This window comes from Dermochelys coriacea, chromosome 7 (assembly GCF_009764565.3).
Source record: "Dermochelys coriacea isolate rDerCor1 chromosome 7, rDerCor1.pri.v4, whole genome shotgun sequence".
NCBI classification, from domain to species: domain Eukaryota; kingdom Metazoa; phylum Chordata; order Testudines; family Dermochelyidae; genus Dermochelys; species Dermochelys coriacea.
The window spans coordinates 92,088,336-92,100,327 of NC_050074.1; the positions used below are offsets into that span (position 1 = coordinate 92,088,336).

General features: G+C 42.5%; 1 protein-coding gene across 2 annotated transcripts in view; it reads left to right on the forward strand.

Moving 5' to 3' along the window:
• The window catches only part of FAS (Fas cell surface death receptor), an 18,157-nt gene extending 14,324 nt beyond the window's left edge, over window positions 1-3,833 (forward strand). For both annotated transcript variants that reach the window (XM_038408297.2, XM_038408298.2), the window contains 3 exons: window positions 122-195; window positions 1,534-1,558; window positions 2,529-3,833. In XM_038408297.2, the coding sequence (XP_038264225.1) occupies window positions 122-195; window positions 1,534-1,558; window positions 2,529-2,887 (458 nt within the window). In that variant the 3' untranslated portion in view covers window positions 2,888-3,833. The remainder of the gene's footprint in view (window positions 1-121; window positions 196-1,533; window positions 1,559-2,528) is intronic.
• Window positions 3,834-11,992: the final 8,159 nt, after the last annotated feature.

Here is an 11,992-nt window from a genome sequence, read left to right on the forward strand (position 1 = left end):
ATACTGAATTGACTACTCTACTGCTTAATTAATCATAATTCTCCTCTTTTAGGTGCTCCACTCTAGCACTGATGCATACTATGTGCTGGTTTTTAAAATTCTTTGGCATGTTTTGTTTCAGACAAGAAGAAACGGAAGGATTTTGATGTGAACAATCAGATGCTGCATCAGGTTGTCCACAAACCACCAACCTCTGTAAGTATCATTGCTTAGCATGGCTGAAGTTCAGTTTGGTGCATGAGGCCCTCTGCACCACTTAAATCCACATTGGAGCTGTGTAGATTGTGGAGGCCTGTCCTCCCTTTACCCTCTGGCTTTATGTGAGGGAAGTGAACTTCACCTCAGAGAGAGACACGTGGGAGAGAGTTCCAAACTATTTTTGCCAAGCAAATAACAGGATTTGTCCATGTGCTTCCTATGAGCAGTTCTAAAAAAGAGTGTGTTTTGTATAGTACAATGTATACATGGAGAACAAGAGGAAGTTTTTAAATCCTCCTGTCTCAGCTACACACACAAGCTAGGAAGGAAGTCAGGGATTTTATTCAAATCGCTCCACTCTCTCTGCCTGAGATAAAGTTGAAGCTTTTATCCCCTAAATAGTCCCATCTTTAAACCCGCATTGTTCCTTAGAGTAGAAGGGACTAGCAATGAGTGCCCAGCAGCTGAGGATAAGAGAGGACATTGTGTCATTCTGCTGTGACCCTCTCTACTCTCTCAGCTAATCTATGAGCAGCACTGAAGGGCTCAGTTCATCCAGTTTTCTATGGCCAAAGGACAGTTGCAACACTGAGGGGACCATGAGGAAGCAGAGTGAGAGTTGGGGTCAGAAATGTTTTCTACAGAGGACCCTGGGGGGGGGGGGAATGTATTTCCTGGCCTGACTCATTAGGATCAGATCATTACAGAAACGTGCAAAAAGCGGCCCAAAGTTTGTGGGGGAAGAGGGGTTGAGTGTCATTTCTCCTCCCCACCCCCGATGCTTGTCTGTGGGCTGTAGACAGGAAGGGTTTGGAGCTGGGGAAGCTACCTTCTTGCAGCAGCATCTCTCTCCAGCCGAGTACAGAGCTCCTCACTTAGACAAAGTATCATTTCTCTCCTAAAGAATGTTCCATACATTGATTAAGCATTCTGAGTAGCTAAGATCCTGAAGTTCTTGTACTAGTCCGGTGACCCAAATAGAGACCACCTTCATTTCTATTACTCAGTTTAAAATTGGCTAGTGCACTGTATTCTAAACATGGCCTGGCTACTAAAGAGAGGGGTTATGGATAAAGCTGGCAGAAAACTCCAAATTTCATGAAATTTAGCATTTTGCATAATTTGGTGTTTTAAAAAAAATTGGTAGTGAGAGCCCAACCCCACCCCCACCCCCCACTAAGGTACAAAAGAGATTATACCACTGAAAGAAGAAGAGAAGATGGGAATAAGTGAAAAAACAGAAAAAATCAATAATCAAGAAAAACTGGGGGGGAAGGGCAGAGACTCTACAATCTGCAGGGCCTCCGTTACACTTTTTTCTTTATCTGTTTCCAGGAAGTGGAGCCTCTTGTGTACACAGGTATGAAATAACATTTTACTTTCTGTGCAGGAATGGTGAGAAATATGGTTTAGAAACCATGCAAGAATATATGTTTTGTTAAGTTTAATGCAAGGTCAGTCTCTGTTTCGAAGAGCTATCACTCCTCACTGATTTGTAACTCTCCTTATTAAATAAATGTCAGTTATGGGAACAACCCTCCAGTCCCAACTAAGACACAACTCTCTTTTTTTTTTTTAAATCAAAGGAATTTTTGCCTCAGTAAGGGCTGCAGACTCTGTGTTACTTGATACATATTAGCAGGAATTAGTTATTGAAAAACCCAAAATGTTTCTGCTTGGATAAGCACCCAACTGTTTTCCTGCTTGTTAAAAAAATTGTGAGTATATGCAGATTTTTGGAGACTTTGTTGTCCCACAGGACTCTCTAACTAGGAAACCCACTGGTGGTTCAATAGATCCACTGGCAATCTTGTTGCCAGATCTCAGGTATTCATATATTCTAATCTCCTGGACTCTGCAGCTTCCAAAGCCAAAGGCATTCACCCTGTATTACAGATCAGGTAGTACTGAAATGTAGTCGTACGCAAAGCCCAGAAGATAGGCTTCTAGACACTGAACTGTCAAATGCATGAGTCCAGCAATGGAAGTATCATCATGGAGAGGTTCAGCACCGAGCTAAGAGGTGCTTGTCTGCTTGAGGAAGGGAAGGAGAAAGGATCCTATAGAAAGATCCGAGCACTTATTTGAAGTCACAAGAAGGGGATATGGGTCCATACCTGAACATCTGAATTCCCTAACGTAAGGGAAAGTGTAGCATGTTGACCTATTCCTACTGTGAAGTTCCCTATAAAAGACTTCTCTCGATCTCTCACTTAGGCTTGAAACTTGATCTGTTTTGAGTAGGAAACGTGTAATCTATTTAAAACACGAGAAAGATCAGTAAAATACTAGTGCCATGAATTTGTGTTTTCAAATGTTTGTATTATCAGATGTTGACCTGAGCACCCACATTCCTGCTATTGTGGAGGTGATGACATTACCACAAGTCAAGTCTTTTGTTCGGAAGCATGAAATTCCAGAACCTGCCATAGAGCAGACACTCCAGGACTATTTAAATGATTCAACTGAGCAGAAAATCAAATTGTTCCATATTTGGTATCAACATCATGGAATGAAGGGGGCTTATGAAAATTTGATCATCAGCCTGAGAGAATTAAAAATGCGTGCTGTTGCTGATAAAATTGAGAAAAAACTGAATGTGGTCACTTTCAGCAGTCAGGAAAATGGAAGATCAAATGTCAATACTGCTGAGCAAAGCAGCACCCATTCTGATGGACATAATGTGTAGTCAGTGGAAAAATATTTTTAAACGGGAAGTATTATTTTTATGTTGTAAATAACAAAGTTTTCAAAGACCGTTTCCTTCAGCATTTCTACCTGATTAAAGAAGAGGTGAGTGAACAAACACAGACAGCATGGCTAACTTCTGGAAATGCATAGATGTGCACTTCAAAGATTGAGATTTTGCTATTCTTTGTAAAGGACTGGGAACAGAGATTCTGGGAAGCATTCACTAAAAAAAGCAACAATATAGGAGTTCATGCAGAGGACTCGCAATGCTTGTGTCACGCACACAAAAAAACTCAGCCAACATTTTGGAATGAAGCTTTAGTTAAAGATTTATGGTCCCAGACAATGGATGATCTTTGTGCTTAGTTATGCTAAAATTATGTTTTATAGCTATTTTCCTTATGTAAAATGAAAACTCTGGTGTTACGTTTACAATATTTTCAGCAAACACACTTAGGGGGGAAAAAAAGGAATTCAATTATTTTAAATGTAAAGGCTAACTTTAATGTTATCTGTAAACATGTTAAAGATTTACTCACATGAGAAATCCCATTTAAAGTCAGTGGGGCTATTCACTTGTTACGTATTTGGAAGATGAATATGCTTGTTTTTATAGATTACTTTAATTGTACTTTCAGTTGTGAAAGCATATGCACATGTACATATTTCATGAAAGGCCCCAAACTAACCACAGATGTGTGGGTGCAGATTATTGCCTTCTATGATAATCATAATGGTCCCTTTTGGTCTTAAAAAAAAAAAAAATACATGAAATGAAATGCGATCTGTGCCTGTATATCTGAAGGACAGAACTAGGTCCTCAATTTTTAAAGGTCTGTCATACCAGCTGCGCTCTCCCCAAGGCCCAAATGTTTGATACTAGCTTTTCTAATGGAAAGATTTAAAGTAAGAACAAGCAGCAATAAAAGAAGAGCTTGAAATAGCATATGGTTCTTTCCTTTAATTTGTATAAATTGGCCTATAATAACCTCAGTTTCAAGATTTCAGATTCCTGGTATCAGTAAACCTCAGGAGTGAAAACTGAAAGCTCCATTCATCTCTGGAACATATGAAGCCCAGAAAGCTGAGCACCAGACCAATCTATTCAGCATGACTGGGCTGCTGCATAGTTTATCAACCTCCAAAAGAATCTAGGGAACTGCAGGGCTACTCTGTGGAAGGAAAGGTTAATCTGTAAGCCTGTGTTAGTGTCCTACTTCCTACAAACCAAAATTTCTTGTGCTGGACCTATTTCCTTTTCTCCTTCGCTCCTAGGTCCCTTATATAGCTCCAGGAGCAAGTGAGGTACAAATATTTGCTACACTGTATCGCATCATTTGTCCATCGTTAATTTTCTTGCATCCAGGTACAGCTGGCTGAAAAGAAAAATAGTTACATGGGCTGTTTGTGGAGGGAAGTCTCCTACCTCTCATGACTCCTGTGGAGGGCTTCACCTTATCACTGAAGGCTGGGGTGTGTCCACCTCCACTCACTGATTCCATGCAGCTTATTGGTAGTCTCATGAGAATTTTTATGTTGGTGAATGGTTCTCTTCTTCCTGACTGAAATTTTCTGGTCACAGGATGCCTTTACTATTTTTTCTTTGACTCACTGCCTCTCGGTCCTCCAGCAGTAACTCCATTAGTCACACTCAGTGCACTACCTAACACTGCTTCCATGAGCCACATTGCTACTACCAGCTCTTTGGCTACTCAAAGAGTATGGGCCTGTTTCTCTCCAGTTTGTACCTTGTGCCTTTGCACCCATGCAGTCATTTACATCTGTGGTAAGTGGTTGTAATCAGAAAAGTAGCACTTTGCCCAAATGTAAATGACTATAAGGGTGCAAGGCAAAGGAGCATCAGGTGCTGTGAATCAGCTATAGGGCAGGCTTGTGCAGAGTGTAATGCTGAGACCAGTCTTAGGTGTCTGCTACTAATGATCAGGCTACTAATGAAATACAGTAAATCTTCCAGGATTGCATGACCTGGGAGGGCTGTGAAGGAAAGTTTGACCTGAATGGATCCCAGTGCTAAAGACAGGTTTGTGTGAAACAGATAAATTTGAGTTTAAAATGAGAGACAATCCTCTCAATAAGGTACGTTTTGAGAAATTTCAGTCATTCATGGTCTGTCCATGGAGTTTCTATGGCTATAGAGCCTGCACCTAGTTTAGGATCCACAACTACACCTCAATTCTTACATGGAACATGCCTGCTGAACTTTTGGAAACATTTCTTGACATGTGTGGAGCAAGACTTCACATCTAGCTCATGCTTATACATTCAGAATGACCAACCCATATGTATTAATGCCAATCTGCATGCCGATGTCAGAGACAGAGTGCCAAAACGCTCACAATCCTCCTCCCTTTATAGGAACCTCAAGTAGTCCTCTTCTAAGCGCAGTGACAGCTAGGAGACAGGTGATCTAACTTCTGCGTTCTGTATGTTGCACATGATCGGAAGAGTTGCTAGAGCTCAACGGTACACTGATACTATATGAATAATTAGTAATAAGTAACAAGATTGTTTGCTTTTGTCTGTGTACACATCTCACACCCCCTGGGGTTCATTATGTCCCCCACTGCAGCCCTTTTATGCTGCTCTACTGCAATAAAGGGGATGGAATGCCCTCCTGGGAATTCCCCAGTGCAGGGGTAGCATAGGGCTAGTATGGACCGTCCTATGCTACATTCCTGTGTAGATGGAGGACAAGCAGGAGGGAGAGAGTGGGGCCAGAACATTCTGTAATCTGCCACGCCAACCCCTAGAGCAAGCCAGAATTAGGGAAATACAAGAAGTAGCTTAAAGGCACATCTACATCTCCCCATCCTGGGCTGTCATTCTGGCTTCACTTACAAGGAGGTGCAGCACAGGCTATGGCTCCTTTTTATTGACAAGTGCAAATTATGAGTGCCCACTTCTTAAGGCCTGAGTGGGTCACACGGCTTGTCCAGTTTGGAACAGAGGAGCCTTAAAATGAACTTCTTATAGTTGTAGTAGTGAACTCTAGTGTGAAATTGAGTATAGATACATTGGAATTTCCCAAAAAAGCTCTGTCAGAAGGACTGTTTAAAACAAAAAGCCCCCGAGGAGTGAGTCATATTTTCCCTCTGAGAAGTCTGAAAATCTGAACCCAGAATACCATTAAGTCTGGTAGTCATTACTCTTTTAAACTGCAACACGATGCTGCCACAGATAGAATGAATATACTAGCAGAGCGCTGGTGGGGTTTGTAACAATGATAGTTACACTTTAAGACACCTTTCACCCCCAAAGGATAATGGCTATATCATGCACAAAGACAGACATTCAAAATGCCTCTCTTCTGAGCATTGGGTAGGCCTCAGTTAGAGCCAGACTGGGAAGAGTTAAAGGAGAGCAACAGAAAGGACAGAATGTTTGGAAAATGAAACCTACTATATACAGAAAGCTTAGAGAACCGAATGTGTTCAAGCTAAAGTAAAGCAGACAGGAAGGAGAAACTGAAATGGTACATGCATAAAGTGACTCAACATGTGCAGACAAATTATGAAAGGAAACAATCATGAGGAGACAAACTCTGCAAAACCCTTATTTTGAAAAAAACAGGGTTGAATCTTGTTCAAATGCTTTCCTGGAGAAATCAGTATTTTCAAAATCCTCCCCACTACTGGAGCCTTTCACTATGGCAATGAAAGACTTGGGCAGGGGGTGGGCAGTGGAGGAAGGTTCAGCCTTTCCCCATTGTTCACACCTGCCAGAACCTTTCCCTGCTGCTGGTCTTTCCCTGCTTCAGGGAAAGACTCCAGCAGTGGGGAGGCCACAGGCCCCTACACTGCAAAAACAGCAGTGGAGACAGAAGGCAATGTGTAGGGAGTAGAGAGGCATGTAGGGTAATGTACTTGGCTACACAGCCACACCCTTCAGGCCTGTCTGTACTCACCTAAGCCGTGCCTCACAGTCTATGTTGCTAGTTACCCCCAAGCCAGGGGAGGTCTATGTGTATGTACACTGCATCAGGGGGTTCAACCTTTTTCTTTCTGAGGCAGCCCCAACACGCTATAAAAGTTCCAGGGCCCACCTGTTCCACACAACTCTTTTTCTGCATATCCAGTAGATTAAAAGCCAGGGCTGGCATTAGAGAGTAGTGTGTAGGGCAAATGCCTGGGGCCCCATGCCACAGGGGACCCTCGAAGCTAAGTTGTTTGAGCTTCGGTTTCAGCCCAAGGCGGTGGGGCTCAGGCTTCAGCTTCAGCCCCAGTGAATCTAACACCTGGCCTGCTCTCTGGTTTATTTTGGCATTTCCCCTGAAACCTGCTCACGGCCCCCTAGTGGGACCCAGACTGCTGGATGAGAACCACTGCACTACATGCCACCAAAAGAAGCGTGCAGTGTAGTGGTGCGCGTTGTTCTGAAGGGAGACGGACATTTTTGTACCAGCTGGTTTCCTCTTACTCTGGGACAAGGTAAAAAGGATCAGTTTTCACTACCCAATTAATTATTTTCTATGTCTCAGTCAAGTCTCTTTTATGCTTGTTTTTCTTCCAGTTTCTGTAGTTGTTCCTACCACTCTGCAAACTATTTTGATTTCCAAATCAAGCTGAGTTAAAATACCATAAGAAAAAAGGCAATTTTCTGTTATTTTTGTCCAATGGAAACAAAATGCCATCTTTTCCCACAGACAACTACGTTTGTCTCCTTAACTGTTTTATTCCTAAATGTAATTGCCCACCAGATGGCAATGTGTACCAAGATTTTCCATACCACTGATTCTAGACTTCCTGATCCTCTGACACTGCAATTACAAGACCTCAGACTGTTCTCCTCTATTCACCCCTGACATGGGAAATTCCACAAGCACAGAGTGCTGGTATTCTGGTAGAACTTTTCCTCCTCCTGCAAGTTTTTCTGTAGAGGAAAGGATTTGTCCCTGTCAGGAAGTTTTCCTGATGTTCAACTTAAGTTTTCTTTTTAATTTCATTCCATTCCAGTTGGAGAACCTCAGGGCTTGTCTTCACTACTGCGCTATATCAGCTAGCTGCATTGATGCAGCTGCACCAATCTAGCATGTCTGGTGAAGATGCACTACGTCAACCGTAGAGTGCTCTCCCACCAATGTAATTACTCCACTTCACCGAGAGGCCACTGACATAGCACAGTTTGGACATTGTTTTAAGCTGATGTCACTTACGTCGCTCAGGGTGGGTGATTTTTTCACACCCCGAGCGACGTAAAAGTTATATTGACTGAAGCGGTAGCGTAGACAAACCCTTAGTCTGCCAGCTGTCCTTCAGGGAGTGAATTAGAATTTGATACATTGGTATCGCTCTTCAGTGGGATTCCCTCTGCTGAGTAGATGATCCAGCTCAACAAGTGGAATTTTAAGATCCCAGGACTATGCTTCTAAATAGACCTCCTTGCACATCCCTAAATAATTCCTCTCCCTCTTCTTTGTACTTGTAGACAGCCACACATCCCTCCCTGAGTCATCACCAAGTTGAGCTAAACCCACTCAATTCTTAATATCTACTCATGAATCAGGTGCTGTAGCTCTCTCATTTTGACTGAGCTTCTTTGAGCTCCAAATTGTTGGCCTTCATTTAATACAATGCTTATTCCTATAATTGTTAATTGATTAATCTATACTCAGTAAATTTCCAAAGGGTGAAATATTATCCCATTTTGTAGATGGGGAAACTAAAGCAGATATGAACTGACTTATCTGAGGCCACCTAACTGCCAAGCATTCCCTGGGCATAATTGAATCTTCCACGAGCACAGAGCTAGCATAGCCAGGTCTACACCAACCCCTCCCAGCCCTCACCTCAGAGCAGTGGGTGCCTGCTTGTATTACAATAGAGTCCTGATACACAGTCACATAAGCAATAAAAACATCTGTGCTTACAAAAAAAAATAGTTTGGACTCTCCCCAGCAGAAAGGAGGAAAACAGTATTTTCCTCTAAAAAAAAAAAAAAAGAAATCAAGTCAGTCAAGTCAAGGTGTCTAGCAAAGAGCAGATCTTAACAATGTCTGAACAACACCACTTGGATTATGTCCAGGGAAGATTGGTAGGGAATCCAGAATTTTGGCCTTCCTAAATAAGTACATTTCCTTAGAGTTGAATTATCCAATAGCATGTGCTTAAAATGAGCCAAATTTATCTGGAAAGGATGGAGATTTTGTTATTGTTACAATTTTAACTACACACAAGTAATTAGGTGCCAGAGGTGATCATCAAATTGAAACAATGATCAAATTAACTGGGGATTGAATGAAGTGGAGGGCACAGTAAATGTGTCTAGTTAATAAATAATTACTTATTTTCTTGGAAATGTGACAGCTCCAACTGACTTGGTGGGTGAATAAATACTTCAATTTCTGCAACATCGCTGTATTAACAGCTGAGTCTTGGTTCTGCTTACATGTTATCTCAGCAAACTATATAACTTTAAACATTGTTAAACATATTAATTCTGTTGCAGTTGTAGAAATATTTGTAATAATAATCACAATGCGGGTTCCTTATGGGCAACAGTTCTTTTTTGTAACCAAAAGAATGAAATATTTCACTGGTGCATCCACTAGAAAACTAAAACAAATCAAGAGTATTTGAGGATATTTGATACTTGACAGAAAAAGTCAAATTTTAGAATTTAATCTGTGCATCAGGCTCCTGTCATGTTCTCCATTTATGTAGCCTCAGCAAGCATCAGGTAAACAACCAATTTCATACACAAATTAGGCTTTGGCTACACGACAAAATTTTGTCAGCAAAAGTTATGCTACTTTAATCAAAGCGCGTTAATTAAAACCGCTGTTGCATGTCCACACTAGCTCCTTGTGTCGGCACAGCACACCCTCACTAACAGCCCTTGCATTGACACAGACAGCAGTGCATTGTGGTAGCCCTCCCACTGTGCAACGGGCCGCAGGGTGCTTTGGGAAGGGTTTGCAATGCCTCATGGGGCAGGTACAGTGTCGCATGATGCAGGTTTCTCAATCCCATCATTCCAGGGGCAGCCGAGTAGATCGTCCGCTGCTTTTCAACTGAAGTGGGTGGGTGTGGGGGGGGGGGAGAGGAGAGGAGAGCAGTGTGTCTGGGGTGAGGGAGACAGCAGGCTGGCCAACCTATCCTCAGGCAGAGGGAGGTAAACTCCCGCCGGCTACATCAACCCCCAGCTCTGCTCTGTAGTCTCTCCCGAAGCAGCCTGCTGGCCTGCCTAGGGTTCTGTCATTCCCTTGAGTTCTCCCACTCCACAGCCTGCCTCAGTTGCTGGGAGCGGCATCCTGAGCAGTTCTGTGAGCTCTCCCTGCTGAGGAATGTCAAAGCAGCACAGCAGTCCCCCCCCCCCCACCACAGCAGTCTGCCTGCAGAGCAGAGCAGCATGCTCAGCTGTCAGATACTTCTCCTTCCTGGAGCTTTGAAGAGGGAGGGGCACATGCCTGCAGGGCAGCAGAGATTAAAACAGTGAGCAGAGATGTCACCGCAGGCATTGTGGGATACTGGTCCTGTTGGGATCCAGGAAATAGGTGGGCGGAAGCTAAAGGACCTCCCCCCAGCCTAAGGAAAGGATCTACAGGTCCAGGATTCCAAATGATTGCGGGGGACAACTAAAGATATAACAGGAACGGGAGTGAGGTCACAGGGCTAAACGAAGGGAACCTGACGGGGACACTGAGCAGAGAACCCCGGACAGCTCCCACTGCTCCTCGAAAGTGTTGAGAGAACCAAGCCAGTTATGACGACAAAACAAACAGCAGCTGACGCTTTGTCACTTAACTTTGCTACAAAAAGCTGTATGCCTCTTGTTGAGGTGGTTTTGTTTTGCTACCAAAAGTAGCTTTGTAGTGTGTACACCTCTCCTGTTTTGTTGGCAAAAGGCAGCTTTTGCCAACAAAACTTTGTAGTGTAGACAAGGCCTTACACAGCCCAAGAAATTTATCAAACTAGCCTTTACTGAACAACTGTCCCTTGATTATGGCCTCATCCAACTCCCACTGCAGGCAACAAAATTCACTTGAGGGGAGCTGGAGTGAGCATCCTACAGGACTGTTTCGGGAAGGGAGGAAATTAGTTATATTATTTAAGAAATAGTATAAAAGCATGTAATTAGACACTCTTAAGACCCAATTCAGGGGAGGCAGCATGGCCTAGTTGATAGTGCTCAGGACTAGGACTCAGGAGACTTTGGTTCTATTCTCAGATTGGCCATTGCCCTGCTGGGCGACTTTGGACAAGTCAGTGTGCCTCAGTTTCCCCATCTGTAAAATGGAGATAATGATACTACTGACTTCCTTTGTGAAGTGCTTTGAGATCTGCTGATGAAAAGTGCTATAGAAAAGGTAGGTATTATCCAGAAAAGCATTTAAGTACTGGCTGTGTGCTTTCCTGATGGGTGCTGAAATATTTTCTTGAATTGTAGTCTTAACGCTCTAGCACTGAGGCAGAGTTAAGCTTGTGTATGCTCACTTAATTGTGTTATTTCTCATCTCTTCATTGATTAACCATGTAAATCAAATGTAATGGTCTCAACTATTGTTTTTTTAAATATAGTTTCCTAGGTTCTCCTATTTTTCAATGAAACCAGATAGAAGCAAAATACTATAATCAGGAATTATTTGGTTAGACACCAAGATTCTGTCCTATGCAAAAGAGGAAGACAATGAGGACTCAGTGTGGGAGACTCTTGCAAAGCTCAATTTCCTTGAGTGCACACCTTTATACACACCAGTATTAAAACTGCTGGACTGAGATTCACTTACTCAGAAGGTTAGTCTAACAAATCTTGATTCAGGCAAAACACTCAGAAAGTAGTGATCAGATACAAGTGGGAAGCACATCAGGACAATCTCATCACAGTCACCTCCAGCCGTGGACAATACAGCTTCAATCTCCATTTGTTACAGAGACTTATTTTAACTTTCTGTTATCTTTTCTTATATATACATATACATCTCTCATTTCCATGTTAACTCTCCTCCCCCTCAATATGGGTTTAGTGTTAGTTCAAGCCAGTTTCTTCTAGCTTTCTCTTTTAATTTTCCTTAAAAACACGGATTACTCTGTACCTTTCTTACACCTGTGCAATACTATACACAATTACTCTGTAATTTGTACAC